The sequence below is a fragment of the Apiotrichum porosum genome (genome assembly GCF_003942205.1).
Source record: "Apiotrichum porosum strain DSM 27194 chromosome Unknown scaffold_2, whole genome shotgun sequence".
Classification (NCBI taxonomy): Eukaryota; Fungi; Basidiomycota; class Tremellomycetes; order Trichosporonales; family Trichosporonaceae; genus Apiotrichum; species Apiotrichum porosum.
In genome coordinates, this window is record NW_021167109.1 from 1 (window position 1) to 26,755 (window position 26,755).

The 26,755-nt window shown below is 61.4% G+C and overlaps 12 protein-coding genes across 12 annotated transcripts; 8 read left to right on the forward strand and 4 right to left on the reverse strand.

Annotated features, from left to right (window-relative positions):
- Positions 1-191: 191 nt before the first annotated feature.
- Positions 192-737, forward strand: EHS24_003971 (uncharacterized protein; the record flags this gene model as incomplete). The annotated part of the gene is made up of 1 exon (XM_028619604.1): positions 192-737. One exon carries the CDS (start codon positions 192-194, stop codon positions 735-737), a length of 546 nt encoding a protein of 181 aa, XP_028478576.1.
- Positions 738-886: 149 nt separating this feature from the next.
- EHS24_003972 (uncharacterized protein) lies at positions 887-2,218 on the reverse strand (the record flags this gene model as incomplete). The annotated part of the gene is made up of 3 exons (XM_028619605.1): positions 887-1,871; positions 1,950-2,045; positions 2,097-2,218. 3 exons carry the CDS (start codon positions 2,216-2,218, stop codon positions 887-889), a joined length of 1,203 nt encoding a protein of 400 aa, XP_028478577.1.
- A 341-nt stretch (positions 2,219-2,559) lies between these two features.
- Positions 2,560-3,429, forward strand: EHS24_003973 (uncharacterized protein; the record flags this gene model as incomplete). Its single annotated transcript, XM_028619606.1, has 7 exons — positions 2,560-2,601; positions 2,727-2,756; positions 2,836-2,883; positions 2,930-3,007; positions 3,052-3,096; positions 3,138-3,260; positions 3,301-3,429. The coding sequence occupies 7 exons, from the start codon at positions 2,560-2,562 to the stop codon at positions 3,427-3,429; spliced, it is 495 nt and encodes a 164-aa protein (XP_028478578.1).
- A 151-nt stretch (positions 3,430-3,580) lies between these two features.
- On the reverse strand, positions 3,581-4,454 carry EHS24_003974 (uncharacterized protein; the record flags this gene model as incomplete). Its single annotated transcript, XM_028619607.1, has 4 exons — positions 3,581-3,757; positions 3,832-4,113; positions 4,168-4,276; positions 4,330-4,454. 4 exons carry the CDS (start codon positions 4,452-4,454, stop codon positions 3,581-3,583), a joined length of 693 nt encoding a protein of 230 aa, XP_028478579.1.
- A 221-nt stretch (positions 4,455-4,675) lies between these two features.
- On the forward strand, positions 4,676-5,873 carry LSM4 (RNA processing protein; the record flags this gene model as incomplete). Its single annotated transcript, XM_028619608.1, has 5 exons — positions 4,676-4,678; positions 4,729-4,770; positions 5,006-5,155; positions 5,573-5,699; positions 5,752-5,873. 5 exons carry the CDS (start codon positions 4,676-4,678, stop codon positions 5,871-5,873), a joined length of 444 nt encoding a protein of 147 aa, XP_028478580.1.
- A 3,793-nt stretch (positions 5,874-9,666) lies between these two features.
- On the forward strand, positions 9,667-11,234 carry EHS24_003976 (uncharacterized protein; the record flags this gene model as incomplete). Its single annotated transcript, XM_028619609.1, has 6 exons — positions 9,667-9,815; positions 9,891-10,038; positions 10,102-10,272; positions 10,444-10,719; positions 10,792-10,940; positions 10,994-11,234. 6 exons carry the CDS (start codon positions 9,667-9,669, stop codon positions 11,232-11,234), a joined length of 1,134 nt encoding a protein of 377 aa, XP_028478581.1.
- A 1,407-nt stretch (positions 11,235-12,641) lies between these two features.
- EHS24_003977 (uncharacterized protein) lies at positions 12,642-13,845 on the forward strand (the record flags this gene model as incomplete). Its single annotated transcript, XM_028619610.1, has 5 exons — positions 12,642-12,823; positions 13,069-13,154; positions 13,249-13,473; positions 13,558-13,619; positions 13,675-13,845. 5 exons carry the CDS (start codon positions 12,642-12,644, stop codon positions 13,843-13,845), a joined length of 726 nt encoding a protein of 241 aa, XP_028478582.1.
- A 711-nt stretch (positions 13,846-14,556) lies between these two features.
- EHS24_003978 (uncharacterized protein) lies at positions 14,557-14,994 on the forward strand (the record flags this gene model as incomplete). Its single annotated transcript, XM_028619611.1, has 4 exons — positions 14,557-14,598; positions 14,636-14,644; positions 14,695-14,769; positions 14,839-14,994. The coding sequence occupies 4 exons, from the start codon at positions 14,557-14,559 to the stop codon at positions 14,992-14,994; spliced, it is 282 nt and encodes a 93-aa protein (XP_028478583.1).
- A 223-nt stretch (positions 14,995-15,217) lies between these two features.
- Positions 15,218-19,298, reverse strand: SIN3 (Transcriptional regulatory protein sin3; the record flags this gene model as incomplete). Its single annotated transcript, XM_028619612.1, has 5 exons — positions 15,218-17,929; positions 17,986-18,210; positions 18,267-18,945; positions 19,005-19,075; positions 19,185-19,298. 5 exons carry the CDS (start codon positions 19,296-19,298, stop codon positions 15,218-15,220), a joined length of 3,801 nt encoding a protein of 1,266 aa, XP_028478584.1.
- A 732-nt stretch (positions 19,299-20,030) lies between these two features.
- Positions 20,031-21,742, reverse strand: EHS24_003980 (uncharacterized protein; the record flags this gene model as incomplete). The annotated part of the gene is made up of 10 exons (XM_028619613.1): positions 20,031-20,352; positions 20,398-20,496; positions 20,538-20,675; positions 20,714-20,806; positions 20,845-20,965; positions 21,008-21,172; positions 21,210-21,274; positions 21,314-21,375; positions 21,417-21,510; positions 21,561-21,742. The coding sequence occupies 10 exons, from the start codon at positions 21,740-21,742 to the stop codon at positions 20,031-20,033; spliced, it is 1,341 nt and encodes a 446-aa protein (XP_028478585.1).
- Positions 21,743-22,081: 339 nt separating this feature from the next.
- REX4 (3'-5' exonuclease) lies at positions 22,082-23,514 on the forward strand (the record flags this gene model as incomplete). The annotated part of the gene is made up of 7 exons (XM_028619614.1): positions 22,082-22,090; positions 22,159-22,197; positions 22,247-22,365; positions 22,418-22,576; positions 22,628-22,910; positions 22,954-23,103; positions 23,149-23,514. 7 exons carry the CDS (start codon positions 22,082-22,084, stop codon positions 23,512-23,514), a joined length of 1,125 nt encoding a protein of 374 aa, XP_028478586.1.
- A 404-nt stretch (positions 23,515-23,918) lies between these two features.
- On the forward strand, positions 23,919-25,918 carry EHS24_003982 (uncharacterized protein; the record flags this gene model as incomplete). Its single annotated transcript, XM_028619615.1, has 7 exons — positions 23,919-24,255; positions 24,291-24,537; positions 24,577-24,698; positions 24,737-24,877; positions 24,918-25,435; positions 25,475-25,585; positions 25,631-25,918. 7 exons carry the CDS (start codon positions 23,919-23,921, stop codon positions 25,916-25,918), a joined length of 1,764 nt encoding a protein of 587 aa, XP_028478587.1.
- Positions 25,919-26,755: the final 837 nt, after the last annotated feature.

Below are 26,755 nucleotides of genomic sequence, written 5' to 3' on the forward strand. Positions count from 1 at the left end.
CCGAGACTCGCGTGGATCCCTCTCGCCGCGCCGCCGTTCGCCTGAACCCCGGCCAAACGCCCTTCCACCACCGCCCTCCCACTGCGCGCCGCGCCGCCATCGGCACCGCGCGCTGAACGCGGTATCCGACCGGTCCGCGCGCATATGGCCCCAACGCCATCTCCAGTGTGGCCAGCACCAGCGCCGCCGGCATGAGCCAGAGCCCCGCCGCCCCGCTCGCCGTGCCTGCCCTCTACGGCGGTGCGCCGATGCCCGGCGGCGAGCCTCCACGCATGGGGTGGGCCGACCGCCGCCGCATCACCACCTCTCCCTCGGCATCGACCGCCAGCCTCCCCGCCACAGGCGCCGTGGGCACACCCTCGTCCGCATCGCCCGCGACCAACCCGTACGCGTCTCCGATCCACTCGGTCGCCACACCATTGCACGTGCCCAACCCGCCCGCAGCCCCCGAGCCGCTCGACCCCGAGACCGCCGCGCGGCTCCGCGAAGCGCGCATCCTCGCCGAGGCCCCGCCCCCAAAAGTCCCCTTCACGGGCGCGTGGGAGGCCGAGCTGGCGGCCAACCAGGCGCGTCTCGGCCCCCTCCAGCACGCGACGGCGCGCGCCCAGGCCGCCATGCGTGTCGCGGCGGCTGTCCTGGCCGATGCAGAGGCCGAGCACGCCGCCGCGAGCGAGCGCCGGCGTATCACAGAGGCACAGCTCGCGGCCAGCTCGATGGACGGGATTATCGGTGTGTGAGGGCAGGCCAGAGAGAGAGAGTGTGTGTAGCGAAACGCGTCTGTACAAGTATGTGATGATTGTGGTACAACATGCATTTGTGAAATGAGGTTCTCCTGTCGAGTTGGTTTTCTTTTTGCTGTTGGTGTGCTGGTCTACTGTCTACTCTACTACTGCTGGGAGGCGGAGATGGCCTCAAAGTACGCCTCGTACTCCTCCTCTGTCATGACGCCCTCGTCCGCGTCCGTCACCTCTGCCAACGCCTTGGCCACACCGGCGACCATGACCATGACGGCCGGGACGGGCGTGTCCTCTGCAGTCTGGACAGGGGTGGGCGTCGCCGCGGCGCCACCATCGCCCATGTCGGCCTCCTCGAGCTCTTCCTCGTCGTCGTCGTCCATGTTGGCATAGTGCGCCGCGAGCGCGTCGTCCTCGTCCTGGCCCTCCTTGGCGCCTGCGACGCGCCCGCCGGCCGCGAGGAGCTTGGCCTTGTCCGCCGCGTCCTTGTTGCCCAGCGCCGTCGTGTCGCCCGTAATAGTCGAGTGCGTGTACCATACCGGCAGGGCGTTCTGGGCGCGCTGCTCCTCTGCGAGCTTTTCGCGCGCCGCCGTGTCGTCCTCGGCGCCCATGACGACGTCAAACTTGCGTCCGTCAGCCGACGCCGCCGCGGCGTCGGGGATGGCCTCGGTGGTGACGTTTTGCGCAATCCACGCGACAATGTTGATGGTGGGCAGGCGCGCACCCTCGATGGATTTCAGCGCGTCTCGGATCGGCGCAGTCGCGACGTTGAACCGCTGCATACGGTCCTGCCCGCCCGTGTCGTCGCCGTGCAGCGCTGGGTCGTCCTCGACCAGCTCGGTCGAGCACACCTCGCACAAGAACGCGTTGCTCGACGGGTCAAACGTGTGCGCAATCTCCAACGGGTCGTACTGCCGCTGGCAGTTGGGGCAGAGGTAGCCGCGCTTGCCAACCTCGTTCTTGATCTTGTCGTCGATCGCACGGCGCATCATCGCAATGCGGTATTTCACCACATCGGCAAACTCGCGGTAGTCGAGGAACCAGTAGATGACGTCGCGCGTCTTGTTGGCCTGTGGGCCGGCAGCGCCGCCGCGCGGCTGCCACGCGGTGCCGGTGCCCTTTTCCTTGTTGACATAGCTGCAGCAGAGTAAGCATGGGGGGTGGTTGAGAGGTAGTAGCTGCGACGTGGTTGACAGTCACGCAGCTGCGACTCACCGCTTGACGAGACGGTGCACATGCAGCATACCGAGGTACTTGCGCACGTCGTTTGGTCCCACATTCAGAATCTCGCCCAGCCGCTTCTCTGTGATGCTAAAGGGCTGTCAGCTTGAGTCCCCAGCAGGTCAGGCATCCAAAACTGACACATTGTGGATCACGAGGACGCGCAGGAGGATGATGTACGGCGAGTCGTAGAACGAGTAGGCGACCTTGTAGACGAGTTCCTGGCAGCGGCGGGCCACTTCGTCTCGTGTGAGCTCGGCCATGGTCGGGCAAGGAAGGGGACGGGGGTTGTGGTGCACGAAGAGAGTTGGAGGTTGTCAACTGAAAGTCGCTGGTGCGATCTGTGATCTCCTCGTTGATCAAGAGGGAGGGAGACGGCCGGCGGAACTAAATCGAGGTCGGCCACGTGAAATGGATCCGGGGACCCCGGGGATTTCTCCACACCCGGCCTCGTGCGGGGTATTATTTCCAGGCGAGTACGTCGGATCGGCCATGTTCCATCGCTGCGAGGTGGGCCCGGTGTGTGTCGTCGTCTGGTCTGGGTCATTTTGCTCTCTCTCTCTCTCTCTCTCTCTTTACCACCGTTTAGACCACCACATAGACAATGTCCGAGTACTCCATCAAGCCCGCCACCGAGGCCGACGTCGTACGTTAGCCGGTCTCTGGCCGTGGCACCTCGCATCCGGTCTGGTAAACATTGCCTTTGGCTGAATACCAGACCAAAGCCGTGCAATGACCCTCCATACACGTCCACTGACGACCTCCTCCCAGCCTGACATGCTCAAGCTCGTCCACGAGCTTGTGAGTAGACACTACCCACCGCGCACGCCATGCCGCGTGCTGTGAAGCCTCTGATATTGCAGCAGCACTGACCCCCCAGGCCATCTACGAGAAGGAGCCCGACGCGGTCATCGCTACCACCGAGACTGTGGGTTGCGCCGCCTCTTTCGACGCTAACCTGCCAGATGACCAAGTCCATGTTCGGCGAGAACAAGTACGCCGAGGCGTTTGTCGCGCGTACACCCGCCGGCGAGGCCGTTGGCATGGCCCTTGTAAGCTCGGCTTCATCGTTTCGTTCATGAGCTTACCCCAACAGTACTTCTTCACCTACTCGACCTGGCTCGGCGCCCCGGGCCTCTACGTGGGTCAGGTACCTCACGAAGCAAGACTAACCCTCTCCAGCTCGAGGACCTGTACGTCACGCCCGACCACCGCGGCAGCGGTCTCGGCAAGCGCCTGTTCGGCTACCTCGGCCAGGTGGCCAAGGACCGCGGCTGCATGCGTGTCGAGTGGCGTGTGCTCAAGGTGAGCTGCAGAGGCTTCAATACAACTGACACGATTACAGTGGAACACCCCCTCGATCGACTTTTACGAGAAGCGCCTCGGCTCGGTCCCACAGAGCGAGTGGGAGGGCGAGCGTATCGAGGGTGTCGAGGGCATTGAGCGTCTCATTGCCCTCAAGAACGCCCAGTAGGGTCCATACTCTTGTACCCCTGCACACAGCCAAAAGCTCTACTGAGAAAGAGAGAGCAGAATAAATGTATACAACACGTCTTCTACAATGCTAGAAAGAAAGAGGGAGGGGGAAGAAAACAAAGTACACGCGGCGACCGGTTACTGTCTGTCTATCGGATGGTGGTGTATCCCGAGCTCTGCTTCTCCTTTACGCCATCGACGGGCTTGTCCGCTGCATTCTGGGCAGGCACCTGGCCGAGCTTGGACATGTCCATGCTCAGCTGCTTGGCGTCGCCCTTGAAGCCGACGAAGAAGACCTTGGACCGGGCACTTGTCTCGGCGTCGCTCTGGAGAAGAGAAGCAGAGCGGTCAGCTAACGCTCGCGACCTAGAGGAGTGTTTAGCTGCGCTTCTGCACTCACAAACAACAGCGTGACGCTAAACACGCTCGCCATCTTTTGTACCTTGAGCCCCCACTCGTCCACCTCGCGCCTACCGCCGATGTCGCGCCGCTGCACGGCCGGCGCACTGACGTCAATGTCCATGACGGGGTTCATGGCGTCGACGTCGGTGAAGTCTGGCGGGTTGGGGAGGTTGACAAACACCCTCAGGCGTCCAGGACGGTGCGGGTGGGACGGGGACGGGAGGTACAGGAGCAGCGTGCGGAGGCGTACCGACGTGATGAAGGGGATGTGCAGGATGAGCTGCGGGGAACGTCAGCTGTGAAAGTCGGAAGCGTTAGACCCAGCGCAGCTGACCTCGTCGTCGACGCCGCTCTCGATGAATGTGTCCTCGTCCAGCCGCTCGTCCCAGACCTTGATCACTTTCGGCCCGCTCTCGGCCTCGACGAGGTTGACGCCCACGACACTGCCGCATTGTCAGTCACAGGTGGCGTTGGTCAGCAGTGTGTTTGGACGTACTTGTCCCGGTCTATCCAGCCCCAGAGGTTGGCGTTGCTGCCCTCGCCGGCCGACACGCGCTCGAGGACTTCTGTAGTGACGTTGTTATTGAGGTCGTCTACTGTGAGGTCGTCTGCGCAGCTCATGGTAGATGTAGTGGTTTACAACAACAATCCGACATGGAAACGCGCGTTCTGGCCGTTCCGTCATCGTCGAGGGTTGTTATCAAAGTCGCCGGCAGTATATTAACACGTCATTTATTTCCCCCTCCCGGCGACCAACGCCATGTTCGACCATCCAAGTCAATACATCCCAATACATCCCTCATCCCTTATCCTCCTCTAGACAGCGACAGAGCACACGTCAAATGGTGGGTGGTGCTGTAATGTACCTTGGGAATCAGCACTGACGTCCCTCCAGCTTCCGCTCGCGCTCCTTTCGGCTGCCCAGGGCAAGCCCATGGTATGTTGTTCACGCTTCTTGCGTCAATGTTCGTCCAACTGACCTCGTGCTTTCTTATCCCCTGTGTCCCATCGACGCTGTACGCTTCTGCAACTGTCCTCAACCACCTATACCGTAATCGATGCGCAACCGTCACGATGTTCGCCCCTCTCGCTCGCTCCCACGGTCATCTCCATCCCCCGCGTCACTTGTATCAACAATCAACAAACCCCTCACGCGCTCATCCTCAATCCAGCTCGTCGAGCTCAAGAACGGCGTCACGTTCAACGGCCACCTCGTCGACTGCGACAACTTTATGAACGTCACCCTGCGAGAGGTGTATCAGACCAGTGCGGACGGCGAGCGGTTCTGGAAGATGAAGGAGATGTTCATCAAGGGTAACGTGGTGAGTTTGGGCGCATGTGTCTTGGGCTTGTGGTTTTGTGCGGGCAGGAGAGGGGAGAAGTTACGGCGGGATCGTTTTGTGGTTGAGCAGCGCTGCCAGCCTCTCCTCCTCCAGCGGCCGGCCGACTGCCAAACGACTTGCCGTGGCGTGCGTGCGCTCGAGGGGCGCGAGCTGCGGCAATCGCTTTCCACTTGCAGCTCGTCCCGTCTCCTTGCCTACGCGCACAGCCGAGCTTCCCTCTGTAACGTCTACCACCCATTACAGCTGGTCATCCACGTAAATCCAGCTGTCCGGGTCACGAGACTGGAAGCGCGGCAACGATCCAGCTGTGCCGTCCACAGTCCATTCCCGTCTACATCCTTTGACCTCCCCTCGTCGCCCCTCACTCCGTTCCATTCCCCCGCTGACACCCTTCAGATCAAGTACTTCCGCATAGCCGACGCAATCCTCGACCAGGCCGCCGAGGAGCAGGAGAAGAACCGCGCGCTCGGCAGGCAGCGTGGCGGCGGTCGCGGTGGCCGCGGCGGCGGCATGCCCGGTCGTGGTGAGCTACCATCCCGTGACCTAACACTGGGACCCAGCTGACAACCACACAGGAGGACGTGGCGGCCCACCCCGTGGTGGCCAGGCGGGCCGAGGTCGCGGCGGACCCGGCATGCGGGGCGCGCGCGGAGGTGCAGGTGCCGGCGGCCCAGGCGCCGGTCCCAGGCAAGCCTGAGCGACAGCGACGAGCTAGCCCGAGAGGTGGGCGCCGACAGCAGGCGCCCCGAGACCGATACGCACAGAGAGACCAGAGATATATATGCATATGTGGCAGTAGGAGGGAGACGTCAGGGCTAACAACGTCGATGATGCTGACGATGACAATGACGGGGAGAACTGACCCGCGGCGGTGGAGTATGGGGACATCTGTCACTCGCCCAGACGTCATAAGGGCTACACATGATCGACATGCGCCCACCGACTTGTCCGACGCCGCAACCCCGACGTCCCGACGCCGAGTCCGAAGCTGGCGCCGAACCCGACGTCGAGATGGCCATGCCGAAGCCGATGAAGCGGCGCCGCGCTGCGCTGTGTCGCCCAGATCGATGGCGAGTGTGTGTTGGGACGCAAACGAGGACACGACCGGGAGGCGGTGTGGACTGCACACAGGCTGGGCGATGGGACCGCAGTGGTCGAGTGCATATTGACCCCCGGCTGTCCGCCGGCTGTCTTGTCGACGCCTCTCGGTGGGGTCCGTACTCGACGCCGGCGAGCGCAGCAGCCACCTATCCAGCAAACGTCACCTGCGCGCGCCTACCGATGGGATGGTATGTGCGCAGCACCCACCCCCAGTGCCAAGAACACCTAGCTCATTCCAGGCCACCAGCCTGCCTATTTGTTCGTGTTGTCATTTCAAAAACAGAGGGACGTTTTGGCAGATCTCGTGGCGGTTCACCAGGCCACGGCCTCATCCTGAGCGGATTGACGACCACCGCCGGATCTCAGGAACGGCCACAACCACACACACACACACATCCACACACGCAGTGTCTCACAATTTCCGGCTCGCTCGACCACTACTCACAACCCATTCCTCTGCAACAAGCACATACCAGCACACACGAGGGGGTTGTACACGCTGGCATGGTGTGAAATGGGCCGGGCAGACAAGACATAGGTCTTGGTCCCGCATCCGCAGCACGGTGGTGGCGCCGACCACCCCGACACCACCCCCACCATCCCCACCACCCCCCCCCCCCACTCCGAGAGACATTGCCGTGGGCCACCTGAAATGCAGGAGCAGCAGTGCTGTGACGCGGACGACTGTGCGCCTGGGCGTTTGGTATGTGCGGGCTGGCAGGGGTGGCGCGGTACGCGGACGCAGGCGGCGGTGGCACGTTTGGGTGGTGGGGCGTTGGGCGGGCCGGAGGGGTATGGGGTTGGGGTATGGGGAATGGAGATGTCAGAATGGACATGGGGATGGGGATTGGCATGACGACGTGCGCACACACGAGTCGAAACGGCGCGGCGCGGGCCGCCTCATTGATCACTACTCGATTGGACACGGTGGGTAGAAGACAAAGATGACAGAATGGGACGGGACGGGGGACGAGGAGACAATGGGTGGTGCTCCGCCTCTTGTGACGGTTACGATGGTGCCTCTTGAGCAGACAATAAGGTGGTCCTGGTCTGCACGGCTATACAGAGCCCACACCTGTCCACTGCAAACCGTGTTGATTACAACATTCCATCTTCTGACGGTATTCCAGTACGGCAAGAAACCGTTGACTGGCTGGTTGGACGATTCCGGGCGCCAAAGTAAGCGGGTTGTGGGAATCCCAGGCCCACGGCCCTGCGGTGCACGCCGCCGCCGCCGCCGCCGCCACGCGCCATTTAATCAGCTTGTGCTCGATCTCGCTGTACACATGTTGAGAGGAGTGCCGAATGGCCAATGGCCAGTGGCCAATGGGTGCGGTCGGTGGTGGACAATGCTGCACTGCTGCCACGCACGCGAGCATGCCAATCGACACGCCAGCACCGGCGCTCTCTGGGTGTTCCACGTTCCTCGACGTTCCTATCCTCGACTGGCCACAACCGGGGACTGCTGGCCGCTGGATCCTGGACCTGAGCATGTTGGACCTGAGCGACCCGGAAACGCAAGACCCCTGTGCTGGCTGCTGGCTGCTGGCCTGCTGGCCTGCTGGCCTGCTGATGGCGACGAGAAATGGGCCGAGACTGGGGCCAGTACCGGCGCTTTTGCGTGGGAGGGTGACTCTGTTGACTTTTTTGCCTCCTTCTGCTGACCCTTGTTCCCCATCCTTCTTTTTTGGGCTAGGTGGATTAGATCTGGTTTGCAGGAGTACAGATGGAAGCATTTGGCGAGAGTAGGGCGGGAGACAATACGCTGTCAGGTTGCAGGTGGGGTCAGGGCGGGGACACGGTGGGAGATCGAGGGGGTGGCCTGGTGAGTGGTGGTGGTGGCGTCTGCTCGCCGCCACTTTCTCTCTGGGTGTCTCGCTCGTCCTCCTGCCCACACCCGAGTACCGGGTGTGTTCCACGCCGGTCACCAATTCAATCATTTTCTGCCTCCTCCCTTCCCGGCATGCTCGGATGTTCGGATACGAATAGACTTTCGGGTAGACAGTGTTGCGCAGCGTTGTGGTTTGTTGCTGGGAGTGGCCTCCCGCTGTTGTCCCCAGGTGTCCGGGAACGATCGGCGCCACAATCCTCGTCTTTCCTGTGTCTCTCGATCTGAGAGATGGGCGTGCACTATTCTCTCGAGGGGGAGGATGCTGGCCCTGCTCTATGCTGCACTACCGTGCACTATGCTGCACCATGGTGGTCTCCATTGCCAAGCCAGTGCGCACAGGCCCCGCCGTTGTCCAACCCCCTCGTTGTTCGCAGCATACCTGGCGCCGTGCGGATCGACCAGACGCGCCCGCAGTCGACAGAAAAAAAGAGAGAAAGAAAAAAAAAGCCATCCACTGGTTGTTTTTCCCTGTACACAAGGGATGCCCCACCTTATATGGCTGTATGGCTGTTCCGGCCCCCCCCAAGAGTACCGCGACACTCGTGTACATACCACAAGAGTCCCTTCTGTGGGTGCCATTCAATGTAAACGCCAAAGGGCATCCGTGGGGGCAATCCGACAGCGGGATCTCTCACATCTTGCCTCTCGCAGATGGGCAGCACACGCCGGTATCCGGGCATGAGACGTCGTTTTCCTTTGGAATCCTTGGCCGGCGAGTGATACGCGAGTGGTGTCTCAACTCGCCATATGTATCCCACAGCTTTTGAATGAGCAGTCTCTCGTCTCTCTTGTCTCTCTCTTTCATCACATAAGACGCATCCCCGACTCTCGCCCTCGACGTCCGTGAACAACAACAACAGCCCAGCCCCCTCTTACCCGGAAGCTCCAACCTTTTACGCCACTGCCGGGCCGTCCGTTGGTGTCTCTCGAGATCCCTCCTGCCCACACGCACACACCCTCGCGCCACCACACCCACCAGCACCACCACACCTTCTGGCACGTCCTCGTCCTCTTGGCACAAGCGCCCACGACGAGATCCCGACAGAACAGTCTCACCAGCCCGAAGCCACACTCCCGCCCAGCGCCCAGCAGTCGTGTGTGTCTAGCTAGACACGACAGGAAGAACAGGAAGAAACGACTTGGAGCCAAAAAGTCGGCGCACCACTAAACGCCACCCACCGACACCCAGGTCCCACCGGCCGCGCCTTGCAGTCACCATCAGAGCGTCTCTTGTCTCTCTCTTGTCTCTCTCTTTCTCTGTGCTTCCTCGTCGTCGCTCGAGCACAAAAGCCACCACCACCACACACATACTCGTGCGCGTGTCTGTTCCTGTGCACAACCCCCAGGAACCCCCGCAGCGCTCGTTGCTTCCTCTTCAAAAACAGCCACACGTCTCTCTCCACACGACCACACTTCCCCACCCCCCCCGTCGCCGCCATCAACAAATCGACACACCATGTCGTCCTCTCTCCAAAGCCAACACCTGCCCCAGCACAACATGTCCATCCCGCTCCACCGTGATGGCCGCATGGTCACGCTCAACGCTCGCCTGTGTACGCCCGCCGGCACCGAGAACCCCACCGCCATCGACCCGGCGTACCCGACCATCCTGTTCTGCCACCCCATCTGGCTCGACAGCTTCTTCTTGTGAGTCGACGCAAGGGGGTGGAAGTGATGGGAAGGAGAGAGTGAGGAACGGCTTTGCTGATGGCAAACACCCAGCTACCCGCAGATGGAGGACCCGCTGTTCGCAGACCACTACAACCTCGTCGCCTTTGACATGCGCGGGCACGGCCTGACCACCGTCGACGGCAGCCCGGACGACCAGTACGACGCGTGGACTGCCGCCCAGGACCTCGCCGCTGGCCTGGTGAGTACATCCGGGAAAACACATGTTCATCCACATGAGCCTCTCGGCTGACCACTTGCATAGGAATTCCTGGGCGTCACAAGGACACACGTCTTGGGAACGGCGTTTGGCGCGTCGGTCGCTGCCCGCCTCGCCAGTCTCCACCCGGCGCTCGTCGAGACGCTCATCCTCATTTCACTGCCGCCACCCCAGGACAGCCCCGAGATGGCTGCCGGGTATGCCGAGTGCCAGGAGGTGAGTTGGGGAGAGTGTCCAGTGCAGACGTCATACTGTGCATGTGGAGCGTGGAGCTGCTGGGGACACGGACGATTGCACGGCGCTGTGTGGTGGTGCCCACGCCCGTCGATCAGTCTCAGGACGAGTTGGCCGCACAGAAAGGTTTTGTACTGACACACACACCACCAGGCGCTCATCGCTGCGACCAAGACGGGCGATGTCGACTGCCTCGACGCGATCACGACCGCCACGTTCCAGTACGACGCCAGCACCCCGCTGTCCCAGGCCGTCCGCGAGATCCGCGACGAGTACATGACCCTCGCGCGCCAGCGCTTCCCGCCCAACGGCACCGAGGCAGCGACGGTCGAGCAGGCAGCGTACTACATCTGGAACCCGGTCACCACCCGCGAGGCCCTCGGCGCACAAGAGATGGGGCGTATCACCAGCCCCACACTCATTCTCCAGGTGAGCCCCAGCGCACGCCCGCGAGGGCGATGGGACAGTGTATTTTCGTGTGTCGCTGACGCTTCTCTGCAGGGGTGTGGACAGGAGAACGACCACGCCGACGACGCCATCCACTTTGCGGCCGTGTTCAACGGCGCACACCACGACACGGCCAGTGTCCGCGCGTCGCTCCGCCTCATTGCCGACGGCGGCCACTACATGACGCTGACGAGTCCCAACGTGTAGGTAGTCGTAACACAATGCGTCGCGTACCTATACTGACCAATCCCTCCAGTGTCAACCCGCTCATTGCAAAGTACATTGGGACGCCGTCCAGCGCCGCCTTGCCACCGCTGCCGGCCGACGGGTCGCGTATCGTCGGCCCGGCCATTGCCCGGCGGCCGAGCACCCCGCGTGAAGTCCTCTTTGACATTCCCCCCATCCCGCGCGTCATCCCGGGCATGCGTACAGTGGGCGACGAGCTCGACCGGCTGCGCGTGGACGTCGTGGTGGCCACAGAGGTGTCGGCGACATGAACGACTGGCTGTTCCGGAATGTCCGACCGGATGAGTGTGCCACTTTGCACGGCATGTCCGACGAAAAACGCTATCTTGGTCTTGTAAACCGGCCTTGCGCACCGCTCCCATCGCCGCCGCCCCCCGTCACGTCTGGCCCAGGCCTCTTGAGGTGGACGAGGCGGTACAGGGTGGCGCGGGTTTTTCCCATTCTAGCACCACCCTAGGTGCCCATTTTTGACCCAACATCTTCCCGCCACTTCCAATCATAACAACAACAACAACAATAAACCTGGCACCTCTCATTTACGCATTACATTGCGTCATCGCATACACTGCGACCTCCTTGCATCGCATCCTTCCGTTTTCTTTTGTATATTGTTCCCCCCCATATCCAAGTATATATGCAGGTTGTAAATAACGCACCAGGGAGCGGCCCGTGTGCACCGTGGACCGTGGACTGCGGCCCGGTTCTGTAGTGGTGTTCAAGCGGTGCGGGGCTGGTGGCTGCGGGCTGCGGGCTGCTGGCTGGCATATGGCGGCCGCCAAGACCTTGACCACGGGGGCGAGCCGAGCCGCGTGTACCCGGCAGCCTGACCCCCCCCCCGGGATGAGCTGGCGCTGGGTGCATTTGCTGCGACGACGATGAGCAGATGGATGATGGCAGAGAGCGTGCACAGAGATAGGGCAGGCTGCGTTTGGCGGGCCGTGATATGCGTGACGCGTGGGGGGCGCGGCCTGCTGCGGCAGGAGAGCGGCGGCGGACGGCCATATCAGTCAGCCCGGGCGCGCGTGCAGAGCGAGGGAGATAGTCGCGAGTCGAGTGGGATCCCGCGCTTTTGACAACGAACACTTGTTCTTCTCGCTCTCTCCCCATCGCAGCGCTGGCCGCTTTTCTCCTCGTCGTCGGCTGCTCACTCACTGCTCCTCCCTCCCGCTCCCCCTCACTCCCCCACCATGCCTCTCGGCCCCCTCAAGATCGGCAGCCACCGGCGCACAAAGTCGCACGTCGATTCGCCGTCGACAATGTCCCCGGTCATTGTCGTCAACGATACCGCCGCCCACCAGCCCACGTCCATTCTCAAGACATCGTCCCACTCCAACAGCACCACGCCCACAGGGCACTCGCAGCAGGCGCCGTCGGTCATGAGCGACATGACGGGGTCGACGAGCTCGGCGTCGGGCTTCTTCCGCCCGTCGCGCGCGCTGTCGGCGACGTTTTCGCGCAGCGACACGGTCGACTCGCGCTGGTCCATTGGCGACGACGACTCGACGCGCTCGCCACTCAGCACACCCGCGACATCCCAGTCGTCGCTCGGCGCACACTGCCCCCTGCCCGAGTCGGACGGGACGGGCACCAAGTTTCCCTTTTTCGTCCTCACGCTGTCGTCCACCTCGACACTCCAGTTTATCGCCCTGCCGACGGCGATGCGCGCGGGCATCACGGCCGCCGTCACCCGCGCGTGGAAGAAGGGCATCAAGTCGTCGGGCGGCGTCGAGTACGCGCCCGAACTCATGTCCTGGCACCAGCGCAAAGGGTGCGACGGTGGCGTCTGGGAACTGGTCCTCAAGGATTCGTGTTGGAACCCAAAGTCAGAGGACAAGGTCTCGTGAGTCATCGCCGCCCGAATGACGAGAGAGTTTGCGGAACAACTGGGGTTGCCGTGGAACCGGCCCCACGCGGTGGACAATGGCCAGTGCTACCCGCAACGCGCTACCTGTCGCCGCTGCAGGTGTTCGGCACCGGCAAAGCTTGGCTCGCCGACGGCCTGAGACGCCTGCCCAGCGACGCGGACGCTTGGCCACACACGTCCACCCTTGCGCCCCGGGACATGCCGCTGACACACACTCACAGCTCCAAGCGTATCATCCTCAACATTATGACTGAAGTGGCACACCACGGCTACAGTCTCGAGTCCTCCTACCGCGCAAGTGCAAAGGGTGAGTGACCGCTGCTGGGCTACAGTCTACGCATGTGCAGACCTATCCCCCCACCCAGCCTCCACCTTTGTTCCCCGCTGACCCGTCCGTCTAGATTCCGGCAAGGACACCCTTATTTTCAGCAAGGGCACGCCAGACCCACAGGCCGTGTTCTTCTCGGTGTGCTTTTATTCCAGCGACAGGATCTGGATCATTGACGCGAGCGCCGACGTCGGCCAGGCGCTCGAGGAGGGCATCAAGGCGACCTGGGTCGACGGTGTCCGAGACGCGCGCGTGCGCGAGCGACACTGTCGCGAACTCCGTCTGCGCGGTAACCCATGTACGTCACCAGTCACCGCACGCCCGCTAAGGCTGCGGTGTTGGTTTGTGCCACCCGAAATACAAGACTGACAGTGCAAAACAGGGACGTCTCATTCCGCGCAAGCCCTTATCTCCAGCCGTGTCATCAACGTCGTTATCATGAAGGTACGCAAAGACACCGCACCCGCAACCCGCATCCGCCCGCTGACAGACCCCCCAGCTCGTCCGTATGGCCGGCTACGACTATGTCGGCTCGGTCCAAGTGGCCGACAACGACGAGTCGGCGATTCCCATGTTGATCTTCCGCCTCAACCCGGACAAGGAGTTCAACTCGCACCACATCGAGCCCATCAGCGAGGCCGCGGCAAAGTCGATGACGATCGGTCGTTGATGGCGGGGTGCTCGCCGTGCCCGTGGGCTAGAGTTCTGTGGGACGCTGGAAGTTCTGTAATATACACACCTTACTATATGCTCGGATGACATACCATTGTTGTTTCAAGGATGCTCCGGGGGCACAGTCTGGTCCGCGACGACGACCACGTCGTTACAGGTGTCTTGCGTCCTCGCACCGGTGGCTCTTGAGACGGTACATATGTACAGCTACACGCATTTTCCCCAGAAGCACTAGTGGGAGAAATAGGTTGCCAAGTGAGATTTCAAACACCTCGTATCGATCGTATCTCGCACCGACTTTACCTATGTACTGTACCTCGTCTCGTCGCGCTCCGTCCGTCCACTGTGGCGTTTCTCGTCGCCCAATTGATCACACTCGGGAAATGGCAATGGACACGCCATACGCCTCATGAAACACGCTGCTGCCATGCGTGACATGCCTGGACTGCTTGGGTGGGGGCAGCGGGGCAGTGGGGCAGTGATCAGTGAGGCATCTCGGCGTGCGTGTGCACGAGCATGGTCAAGTGAATCAAGTGAATCTAGTGGTCAAGTGATCAAGTGGGTCTAGTGGCTGCGTGCTCCCAGCTCGCGACGACGACGACGACGACGACGTGACGGGTGTGTATGTGTGTGTGTGTGCTCTGCTCTTAATCCCAACTAACTGCTCACGTCGACGAACCCAACCACACCACCACGACCACCACCAGCCATGTCCCAGCCCAGCACGCAGGCAACGTCTGAACTCTTCCAAGTACGTCCCACCTCCCCAGTGTCGCTGCTCACGACAGATGAAGCAGGTACGCCCCCCCCCCCCCTCCCACACACTCCCTCGTCACTCACTGTCCAGAGCGTGATCGACCTCGCGGTCGAGATCCGGCAGTATCACCTGCGCGCCGAGTCGCCGCCCACCGAACTTGTCGAGGTACGTCCGTCCCCACGGGCCCACGGGCCCGCGGGCAGCCGAGTGTCCCACCCGCTGACATTCACGAAGCGCGCCGAATCGCGGTTGCTGGAGATCCATCTCCTCGCGCAGCGGCTCGAGGGGCAGCGCGAGAGTGTATCAAGTGTATCAAGTGTATGGACGGGAGCGGCGGGAGGCTGGCGTGTGCTCGCGCCCACACCAACTCGTCAGACTCACACAATGTAATATAGCCAACCTGCCAGCCAGCCAGCCAGCCAGCCAGCAGTGCCGCCACCAGGATTCAGATACCAGATAACAGGATGCCATTGCCAACTACAGAAAGCTAGCTCGTTCAAGACGATGGGGGGAGAGAGGGGGGTATGGAGCGCCCGAGGCGACATTAATACAACAACTACGTGCGGGGGAGGAGGAGGGAGGAGCAAGAAGGAGGGTGTGTGCCCCGCCCCGTCTATTCGGTCGCCTCGACGGCAACGGCAGGTGCCTCGGCAGGGGCAGCGGCAGCAGCAGCGTCGACGGCGGCGGCGGCGGCGGCGGGCTCCTCGGCCTCGTCCTCCTGCTCGACCTCGGCCTTGCTGACCCACTCGTCGAGGCGCTTGGCGGCGGCCTCGATGAAGCGCTTCTCCTGCGCGTCCTGCGCGGCCAGCTCGGTCGCGGGCCTCCTCCGGTGGAAAAAGTCCTCGGTGCCCGGGGTGTAGAATAGCCGGTAGTTGCCCAGCGCGACGCGGAACTGGAGGCCGCTGTTGGTCTGGAACGCGCCCTCGCTAATGTCCTCGGACATGTCGCCCAGTGTCCTGTTGAGCAGGGGCTGCTCGACGCGGTGCGGCAGGCCTTCGGTCGCGTGCGTCAAGACGTAGCTGTCAATGTACTGGCGCCAGCTCTGCTCGGCAGTCTCGGCGTCGTCGACGGTCAGGTCCTCGCGAGCAAGCAGCTGCACAGCGGCCATTTCCGAACGAGGAATGTACTCGATGCGGTAGAGGTTCTCGTCGGGGCCGAGGACGTTTTCAGCGTTCATGCGGTAGGCAATCTGCTGGCGAGTGGTCGTGCGCTCCGAGATGCGGTCACGGTGCAGCAGGCTCAAGAGCTCCTGGCTCTTCATGTCGCCAAGGATGGTCTGGGCCTGCTTGACAATGGCGCCAATCACACGGTCAACGGTGAACATGGTGTACGCCTTGTTGCCAAACATGAGACGCAGAGTCTCCTCGTAGGTGGGGGCGTCAATGTCGTTGTCGAACAGGCGCTCGGCAAGGGCGAGCAGGTGGTCATAGTAGTGACGGCTGGGGTTTTCGCCATTCTCCACGCCAAAGTTTTGCGTCGCGGGCTCGGCAAGCCCAAGCTTGATGGCGACCGGGTTGATGGGCTGCTTCTTCTGCTCCGAAAGCCTCAACGCGACAGTCTTGCACAAAAGGAGACGCGAGTAGAGGATCTGAACAAGACGGATAAACACGTAAAAGTGGTTGTTAGCAAAGAAGTTGCCCGTGCGGGTAGGCTTGGGCCTGGGCTCGGCGTCGGCGTCCGAAGCAGAGTCACGCTCCTTGTCCAAGGTGTCGATCTGGACCCAGGTCTGCTCCGAAGCCTCGGCGCCGACCTTGTCCTTTTCGACAGCCTCGGCAACAGCCTCGGGGTCGGCAGGCGGAGGGATGGGGGTCTCGCCGCGGTCGGTACCGTCAACAGAATCGGCAGCGTCATCCATGCCCGGGGTGCCAGTGCCCTCGCGCTTGTTGCGGCCCTCCTTTTCGCCGGCGGCCTTGAGAAGCTGCTTGCGCAGCGAAGGCTGCGAGGCCTTCTTCTTCTTGGCGGTAGACGACTCGTCCTCGTCGGCCATGCTGGCGTCACCGTCAGAGTCGACACCGTTCGACTCGTCCTCGCTGCCGTGCTCGGCGTCTCCAAAGTCGGCGTCAAACTCATCCTTGTCGTACATGAAGAAGGTGGGGATAAAGTCGCGGATCTGCATCTCGATGCGCTCCTTGTCCGTGGCGTTGACGTTGGGGACACGGTCAAGGTAACCAAAGATGAGCTTGAGGGCGTCCTTGAGGACCTCAATGTCCTTGAACTCGAACGTGAACTGGTGGCGGGCACGGGGCGAAGCACGCGGGTGCAGAAGAGCGTTGCGCTGGTTGGTCTGCTCACGGCGGCGAGCCTCAATCTCGGCAATAAGACTCTTGGCAGCAAGAGTCTTCTTGTCGGCAGACTTGAACACGACACCCTGGTGGTCCAGAGCCTTGTAAAAGTTCTTGGCATCCTGCTCGCGCCAGACACGGTTCCACTCGCGCTGGGCCTTCTTCCACTCCTCGTCCTTGGCCTTCAGGCGCTCGAGAACAATGGGCAGGGCGACAACGGGGTTCTCGTGGAGGGCACGGATAATGTCGGGACCAAGCTCCTTGCCGTACACCTTTTTGATGATACGCTGGTAGATCGAGCGGCTGTGACCGCCGAGACCGGCCTTGAGGTTGAAGTGTGCGCGCTCCTCGGGGTCCATGGTCTGGATCTTGTTGTTGAGGGGCTCGAGGAGGGCAATGGTACGGAGGTTGGCCTCGATGTGGAAGTCGTACTCGTGGCGCTCTTCCTCCGACTTGTGGAGGGCCTCCTCGTAGGCGTTCTTGCGGTGGGCAAGGAAGGGCGCGGCATCCTCGGCGGCCCAGGTGGGGTGCGAGACCCACTCGTCGTTGAGCACCTCCCAGCACATGGCGTCGCGACCAGTGCAGTTGAGGTTGATCTCGGTCGAGGGGAGCTTGCGGTAGCTGGGGCCGTAGGCCTTGACACGCGGGTTCGAAAGCTCGGGCCTGACACGCTCCAGCATGGGCGTGTTCTCGGACATTGTGTTGTCAATGTTGATCATGCCACCAAAGCCAAAGCCGCTCTGGGCCTGCGTAGCGTGGCCTATGTGGCCGAGGTCGTCGGCGCCGACCATGCGCTTAAAGGTCTGCCAGACCTCGCCCGAGTCGCCAATAAACTGCGAGGCACGGTCAAGGAGAACCTTGGCGTCAATAATGTCCTGGGTGAACAGGTTGATGAGCTTGAGGAACTCGTGGTAGGTGACCTTGTCGTCGATATACTTCTTGACCTTGTCAAAGAACGCAACCTCCTCGGGCGACGCAAGGGTCTGGGGCGCAGATGTCGAGACGACGGGCTCGTCCTCGACGGGGCTGTCCGCCTTCTTCTTCTGTGGACACCTGTCAGCTTTCCTGTCCGCACACACACACAGAAGAGTCCACTCACCCTTGCGGCGGCCGTCTTCTCAGCGGGACGGCTGCGCTTCTTGGGCGGCGCATCCTTGGCATCCTTGCGCTTCTGGCCAGCGACTGGAGGAGCAGGCTGGGTTCCACCGGCAGCCGCCTGGACAAACGAGCCAAAGCCGAAACCACCGCTCTCGGGCAGGAACTGCTTAAACTCAGCAAGGAGGTCCGGGGCGTGCTTGAAGAGGTCGATGACCTGCTCATAAACCTGAGGGTTTGGGTGTCAGCATGCTACGTTAAAACCAGAGGCTCTAGCCAACTCACCTCCTCAATCTTCTGGTCGCGCTGGTACGTCTGGAGGATCTCCAGGAAGTTCTTGTACGTCTCAGGCTCCGAGTTGAAGCGGTTCTTGATCTTGTTCACAAACGAAATGGCGTGGTTGAACTCGAGGATGGGCGCGCGGCCACCCGAGTTGGCAGCAGGAGCCGACGACTGGGTCTGGTTGTGGAGACCAGACGCGAGGAACTGGGCGGCGCCGGGGGTGGATGGGCCCGAGGCAGGCAACGGGTGCTGGGGGGGCATGCTGACGGGAGGGGGAGCGGCCGCTGTGCGCGACGGAGGCTGGGCAGCCGGGGGTTGGGTCGGGGCGCGCTGGCTGGGGTAGGCAGTCGAGTGCTGCGAGGCCGGGGCAGCGGGGGGCTGCTGGTAGGGCGAGTTTGCGGCCGGAGGTTCAGCGGCAGCGGCGGCGGCAGCTGCTGATGCAGCGGCAGCAGCCTCACGCTGCTCGCGGTCGCGCTGGTCCATGGCCGCTGCCAGGCCGCCGGGAACCTGGCTCACAGTACCGGTGGGAGTCGTGACGGTGATCAGGCCACCGACGTCACCCTCGTTGCCGTAGCACTCGATGCGGTATCCGGGAGGAAGGAAGGTGTTGAAGCCTTGGATGAGCGACGGGTGGCCGCGGAAGAGGGTCGACACGCGGTCAATGACGCCCGGAGTGTCAATCCTGCGAAACAGTCAGTGTGGGCCCCCCCTCTCGAGTCATCAACACAGCAGTGTACATACACCTGGCCCTTGAACTCCTTCATGACATCGAGGAAGCGGTTGTACACCTCTGGCTGGTCGGCGAATTGAATCTACGGGCAAGTCAGCATCGGCAGTCGCCGCGGGTAGCCGGGTGGGGGAACACCACCACCACCACCACCATCGAGGGCGGTGGATGGGTGCCGTGACCCATCTACTCACCTTGACCTGGTCGAGGTAGCTCAACGCGTCGCGCACGTTGAGTGGCCTGTAACCAGCCTGGTCACGGTTGGTCCATGACCCGCCTGGTTGGCCCGATTGCGGGGGGTTGGACATGGCTGGCTGCCCCAGAGGGAAGGGGTTGCGGGGGTGATGGAGGGAAGACGCGCTCGTTGAGCTTCAAAAGGCAAGGCAGGGGAGCTTGTAAAATGTGGTGAACGGGTGCTCTGGATGGCAGGGAGCAAGGGAGGGGGGGATGTGTAGCTTGTTGGGTAGGATGGATGGTGGATGAAGTGGGGGTGGAGACTGGTGGGTGTGGTGGAGAGAAGGACCCAACGGTGCTGTTCCCCCCCTCTCTCCCTCCATTCCCCCGGGCTGACGCTCAAATCGCGCAACACCGTGGGAAGGCTGGTCACGTGATGGCGATAAAATGGGAGAAAATCAACCACCCTAGAGAAAAATCCTTTTGCGGCCCTCCCCCCACGCCCCGCGCGCACAGATTAGGGGACACACAACGGCCGTGCATTAGGGGGAGGACAGTTGGGACGGTGACGAGCATGGTGGCACACACAGCACAGCGACGTGTGCAGTACCATTCTCAGCTGCCTGCACTGCTCAGCAGCCGGCAAAGCAGGTCATGCAGTGGAAGGTGGAGGTCGTCCATTGCTTTTTCCACCGCCACCTCGCCAAACTCCGACGGCGTCCGACGTTCGCCGGCTAGTTCGCGGGGTCGAGATAACGCGTGTGTTTTGTGGCGCTTACGTCATGGATCAGATCACGGTTGTTGACAGAATGGGGACCAAGATGGTGCAAAAAAATGTATGACTCTACTGAAAACAAAACAAAAGTCTACGCCTCTTCAGTGGCCTCGATGGTGAACGGAAGGCCACGGCCAACGTCGCGGCGCTTCGAGTAGATGGTCATGTTGGGGCCCTGCTTCTTCTTAAGCTTGGCAGCCACCTCCTCGGCGCCGTGCAGGACGCGGAGAATGTTGCCGCCAGCAAGGCCGCCAATCTCATGCTTGGTCCAACCGCGGCGGATGAGCTCGGCAAAGAGGTAAGGGTACTTGGACACATCCTCAAGGCCCTTGGGAGTCTGGTGGGTGAGTTCCAACACTCTGAAGCGCGCACCTACCTTCTCGATGCCGTCAAAGTCGGAACCAATACCGACGCTGCAATGGGTAAGATATCGTCCACAAGCAGACTGGAGCACCCACTATTGGCGGCCCATGTAGTTGCCCATGTACTCGATCTCGTCAGCAATGTACTTGACGTCGACCTCATCGGGGTTGCTGGAACCGAAGCGGGGGTAGAAGCTGGTGGGTCAGAATATGTGTGTCACTTGTGGAGACCCTACTTGACCATGACGACGCCGTCAATCTGGTGGTTGCGGGTACCAATGCGGTCGAGAATCTCGTCGGGAACGTTGCGCGAGATGCTGTTAAAGTGGCGAGGGACCGAGTGAGAGAACATGACAGGAGCCTTGGAGTGCTTGCTGATGGGTTAGCGAAGGTGTATACATTATTCACTCACATTGCCTGAAGAGCAGTGCTGTCCGAAACGTGGCTCAGGTCGATGAGCATACCGAGACGGTTCATCTCCTTGATGAGCTCCTTGCCAAGAGGCCTGGCCATTAGCTTTATGACTCTTGGTTTAGACCTCACGAGAGACCATGCCACGTCGCGTTGGGCGCGTGCTCAAAGCCGCCCGAGTCGGCAAACGCGTTGTTGCAGCTGTGGGTGAGGGTAGCATATCTCACACCCAGGTTGTAGTATTGGCGGAGCACTGGGGATGTCAGCTGCTTGCACTTCAGGTGAGCTGACTCACCGCCAAGAGAGTTGCCGAGTTGGTGGGCGCCCTCAATGCCCATAAAGCTGGCGACCTTGCCCGCGCGCATCGCAGCCTCGGCCTCGGCAGCAGTGCGGACAAAGGTGAAGGTGTCACTGTACTTGTCCATCAGGTTAAGGGCCACATCGATCTGCTCGAGCGTGTCTGCCGGGTTAGACGGTATAAACAACATAACACCCACCGCGGACATGGTGGCTAGGGTTGAGGAAGTCGGGGCCGTCGATATCGGCATGGCAATCCGTGTAGCTTTGGTGTCAGAGATTACGGTCAACCCGTGGCACTTACACAGACCAGAAGAAGCCACCGAGGTGGCCCTCCTTGATGCGGGGAATGTCAAGGTGACCGGGCTAATGTCAGCTGGGATGCTGTGAATCACGAGGCCACCCACAATCGCCTTGCGGAGGTCAAACTTGTTGATGTCGTTGCCATACAGCTCGCGCACGTAGATTGGGAGGTCGATATGGCCGTCGATTACCGGTGTGCTACGTCATGAGCCATGGCTCGCGCGCGTGGGGGCGGTGTCAGTGCTCACCTCTTGAGGTAGTAGTTGGCGAGCGCCAGAGGATCCTTTGGCCGTTTCTCGCCAAAGATGAGGACAAACACGGTGGCCGCGATGAGGACCAAGGGGACAATGATGGTGATGACACGGCGTTTCCGGGGTGTGGGAGCTGCGCCACCTGCTGTGGGAGGAGGGAGGAGTGGCTGGCTAGACATGCTGGCAGCCTCCTGTATGTGTGTGTGGCCGGGGAGTGTGTGAAGGCAACAACGACGGAGGGGAGGTCGGCACTGATACACGATGGAAGGACGACGACGACGAGAGATAGAGAGAATGACTCGGACATGGCCGCCCCGTGCAGCGCGTGGGTGGGTGAGACACAGATGGCGTGTGCGCGCACAGGGCCGTTGGTGGGCCCGTGCCTGGGGACCCATCGACACGGAGATGCATCTCCGTAAAATCCGCCCTGGGTGAGGTGGATTTTATGAGCGCAAAGGATTTGTTGTTGCCGCGCCGGCTTCTGTCTTCTGCATCATCCTCATCGTCTTCGCGTCACAATGGGCAAAGTAAGTCCACACAGCAGTCATTACAGAGCGAGGTGGGTATTGGGAAGGGTGCTGACATTAAACAACAGGCGTCTACACCGGGCAGCAACTGGGAGCAGCTCAAGAAGGTACGTCAACACCATCTGCATATGAAGCTTCCTGCTCACACCCTTGCAGAAGCTCCCCGCTTCCGAGCCCAAGAGCAAGACCCAGTACCACCCCGCACACTCCAAGAAGAGCAAATACCGTTCTTCTGGCATTGCATCCTTCTCGAAAGAGCTGGTAGCGGAACCAAGGTGAGCTCGCTCAGTTCAATGCTTCTCCACGACCAGAGCTGACAAGCCCCAGCACGCCCAGCACCGAGGCCGGCCCCTCTCGCCCCGTGAAGGAGTCGTTTACCCAGGTCGAGGGTGTGGTCTTTCTCACCCCTCCGTCTGATAAGCCGCTCCTGACCGAGCTCCGCACCATGGTGTCTGGCCGCATGGTCTTGAACGAGGCCAAGAGGGCGTGAGTCGCAACGGTCCGGAGCCTGCGTGAGAACATGTCTGACGTCTCCAGCCCCGGCAACTATGTCGCTATCGATTGCGAAATGGTGGGAATGGGACACATGGGTTCCGAGTCGGCACTTGCGCGTGTGTCCCTCGTCAACTACCACGGCCACGTCCTCCTCGACACCTTTGTGCAGCCCCGTGAGAAGGTGACAGACTGGAGGACGTGGGTTTCCGGTGTCCGCGAATCGGATATCATTGATGCTCCCTCGTTTGAAGAGGTGCAGAAGCAAGTCGCCGCGCTTGTCAAGGAGCGTATCCTTATCGGCCATGCCGTGGAGAACGATATGAAGGTGGGTTTCAATCGCCTGACTGGGCAGAAGCTAACCCATTCAGGCGCTGCTCCTCAGCCACCCCAACCCCCTTCTCCGCGATACCCAAAAGTGCAAGCAGCTTCGCGAACGTGCCAAGACCAAGCGTCCTGGTCTCAAGAAGCTCACCGAGTCCGAGCTGGGTCTCAAGATTCAAGCGGGAGCGCATAGTTCGGTAAGTGCTGGGGCTCGTCACGTGCGTTTCAGCACTAACCTTCAGGTCACCGACGCTCGCGCAACGATGGCTCTTTACCGTCTTGTCAAGCCCGAGTGGGAAGCGTCCCTCCGCAGTGTCATGGAGACATACCGCGAGAAGGCCGGCCTGGCACCCATGGCCAAGGGTGGCAAGAGGAAGCGCCAGGAGGACGCCGAGGACGACGACGACGAGGACGCGGCCGAGAATGGGAAGAAGGGGAAGCGTCACCCCAAGGAGTTTCCCGGAGGAGGCCGCAAGGGAATCAGTAGTGGCCTCAGTGTGGTGGTCAAGAGGTTTGGCAAAAAGGTCGAGGACGACCAGCCAAAGCGCCGTGGACCGGCACCTGTGGCGGCGACTGGTGGCAGCTGGTGGGAGGAGGGGGCCAGCTAAGCGAGGGGTGGTGTAAGGTATCTGTTCATAACTGGGACTGTCGGCGCATCGCATGCATATGTACTACAATGTACCAAAGAGAGAGAGAGAGAGAGAGACTGGAGGGACCCAAACGTTGCGTCTCGATAGTCATTCGATCGCGATCGAGGATATCACGCCGCGTGCACAAAAGATCAACACGCGGGAGCAATCTTCGCGCCGCCACCCACCAACATGAACAGGTAGGTCACTTTGGAACATTGACCTTCTGTGCTTCCTCTCCACTACAACCACCTCCGGCAGCACTCTCGCATCTCCATCCTCCTCACACACCTGCCTCTTGCTGGTCGGAACAACCCCAGTCTCTTGTGTCGCATCCGCATTTGTAGTGCGGTGCGACCACCGCGAGCGCGTCGCGTCGTCTCATGGCCGTCCTCCCAGACGCGCCGGGGCCATCGCCGTCCAAGCGGAACCCGTTTGCACGACCTCACGCGACCGAGTCGACGTCATTCTCCAGGACCTCTCTGCTACCTACAAGAGTGTCTGTGAGGAGAATCCCCGTGAACTGTGACTCTCAGCCTGAAAGCTCTTCAACGGCAGCGAGCACCAGCGCCACCGCTACCGCTGCTGCTGCTGGCCCCTCGTCAACACCGTTGGCGAACCCCTTTGCGACACCCAGCGAACGCGCTCGTCCACGGAACGCATGGCGTCTGCTCTGGCGCGGCGGTCTGGAAGTTGGCCCAGACGGCTGGCGTCTTGATGGTGAGCTGCGACATGTACCAATGAGTTGACTCCAGGCATCACCTTCTTCGCCCAGCTCGCCTTCCCTGCTGGCGGTACGCCGAGCACCAACCCGTTCGCGCCTCCCACGCCGTCAGCAGCGTCCAAGATATCACCAGCTGCAAACACCGTGTCACTGCCGGGCATGGACACGGACCTGTGTCTTTCGTTCGAATCCATGCGTGGAAGAAAGTATTTCCAGGTCCGTGGGGTCGTCCCGCTCACCGACGAGGACATTGACACCGATGACAGTCCTGTCCAAATGTAAGTGGTAAGAGTAACGGGCCTCGCTGACCACGACAGGTCCATCACTTCGCCTCTCCTCTCTGCCTTCTTCACTGGCATTCTCTGTCGGGCTCCCAAACTCTCGCCACAGGGCAGGACAACCAGTGGCGTCGTCATTGGCCTCGGGGACGAGGGTATCGGTGAGTGTACTGTTTCTAATGCTCGGTGCTGACTGTAGACTCTAATGGCTCGTCTGTTATTGTCTATGGACAGAGGCAGACCAACGACTCGGCCGAGCCAACATTGCGTTTGTGTGTGGGTCGTCGGCGTATCATTGCACCGCCCAAGAAAGTTCGACCAGGAGAACCCCTGCCTCGAGGTGAGCTGCAGACGTACTTTCCACCACTGACAGCTCCCAGCCCCGGTCTACATTCCTGCCAAGCCTGTCCCTGGACGTGGCCTCTCCCGTGCTCCCTCTGCCGTCGAGATCTACGGCCGGGCGTCATCTATCGCTCCCGAGTCGCTCCCCGTGGCAGCCCTCACAGGCCGTACCGGTGGTCGCCACGGCGAGAAGCGTCCACGAAAGGACGCCGAGACCGTCGACGACGCAGATAAGCGTAGGAAAGCAGGCCGGATCGTGCCAGAGCGCCTACATGTGACAGCGAGAGGACGCGACTCTGGCCCAAGGTCGGCACCCCTGCAGAGGTCCGACGACGAGGACATCTTTGGCCGTCGATCGACGTCTCTGGCTCCCCGTGCGTCTTCTGTGGCACCACGAGCATCTTCGGTTGCATCTCGACACGGCTCGGTGCGAGCACCATCAGCTGCGCCATATGCCGATGCGGCTCATTCCGACGATGACGCGGGTGCCGCAGGCTCGTCGACGATGCGACCGAAACGTCCTCGTGTTCCTCAGCAGGTGCTGGACAACAAAGCTGTGAGTGGAGTATTGGTTGAACATCACTCATTAGATCAGACTATCCGCAAGCAGACCCACTTGCTCCTCGACGCACGAGGCTGTCCCCGCGAACATGAAATGTTCAAGGACGTGTTCGGCATGACCACCAAGGGCACTTACTTTGCTCTCGTAAGTCAGCTGGCCAGTTCTTGTAGGTTAAGCTGACATCTTCAGCGGGCTGTGATGGAGGCAGGGCCTGTAGACAAGACTGCCACCCAGGACATCATCGAGCGCCACCTCGACATGTACCTCCCTGCAGCCCGGTCTCACGAGAACTCGCCTGCCCATGTCCCGGATGAGCCGACCGACGTGGATGAGGCGCCGAATCCTAGACCCCAGCTGGAGGCTGCCATTGACCTCACGTCTGAAGCCAACCTGCACCTGATGCGCACTCCGCCGCCGAAGATACTCAAGGCCGAGCACATTCCAGCAGCTCACGGCTTTGAAAGCAGCCCCTCATGACCTCCCCACTGGCTCATACCGACACCAGGGATGCCTCAGACTCTTCACAACACCAAACCATGCCAACTGCTACATTCGCGTGTGGCGTCATTTGCACACTTTTCCCCTCATGCATTGTTATTCAGGCTATCAAGTGCAACGAGGAGCCGGGTGGGGGAGACTGGGCACCTCAGACACACGCAGCAGGGCAGTGGCCACGTTGCCGAGGTACCGCAGAAGGAGGGAAGCAGCAGAGGGTGCACATGTGACCGACGCGCATCTTCTACGCCGTGCACGAGGTGGCAGGACACCGTCGACGTCAGCAAGCAAAGCTAGTTCGATGGGTAACTGCAATACGCGCGACGTGTACGGCCCAGCGACACGGCTGGCAGCTGGCGGTAACCGCCGGCACACACGGGCTCCAGGGGTCCGGCCCGGCCTCCGCCGCGTGCAACCCCCTCATCCCCACGGTACATCCGTGTGCACACTGGCTGGGCAAAAGAGACTTAAGAGGAGGTATCGTGAGCGACCGTTCTCTGGCAAAACAGCTGCAGAAAGCTGCTGAACGTCCCCCCTGCCCTGTGTTGCTGCAGTGGTATTCAACCCACCCCCTGCAGGCCAGGCGACAGAAACTACCAACATCTGTTGGGCGGACTCGGGATGGCCGTTCCCGAGCCGAATGGTGGCTCGGTAGTTTAGCAGATTTCCCCGCGCATCAAAGTTACGGCACCGGCCCGTTCGGCCCGCAACGGCCAGGGAGAGACAGCGTTGCGGTCGATGCGTCCATGGTGGGGGGGGGGGGGCAGGCATGTGGCGACGGAGAGGGGGGTGGGGCTCGGTATAAAGCTCTCCCGCGGG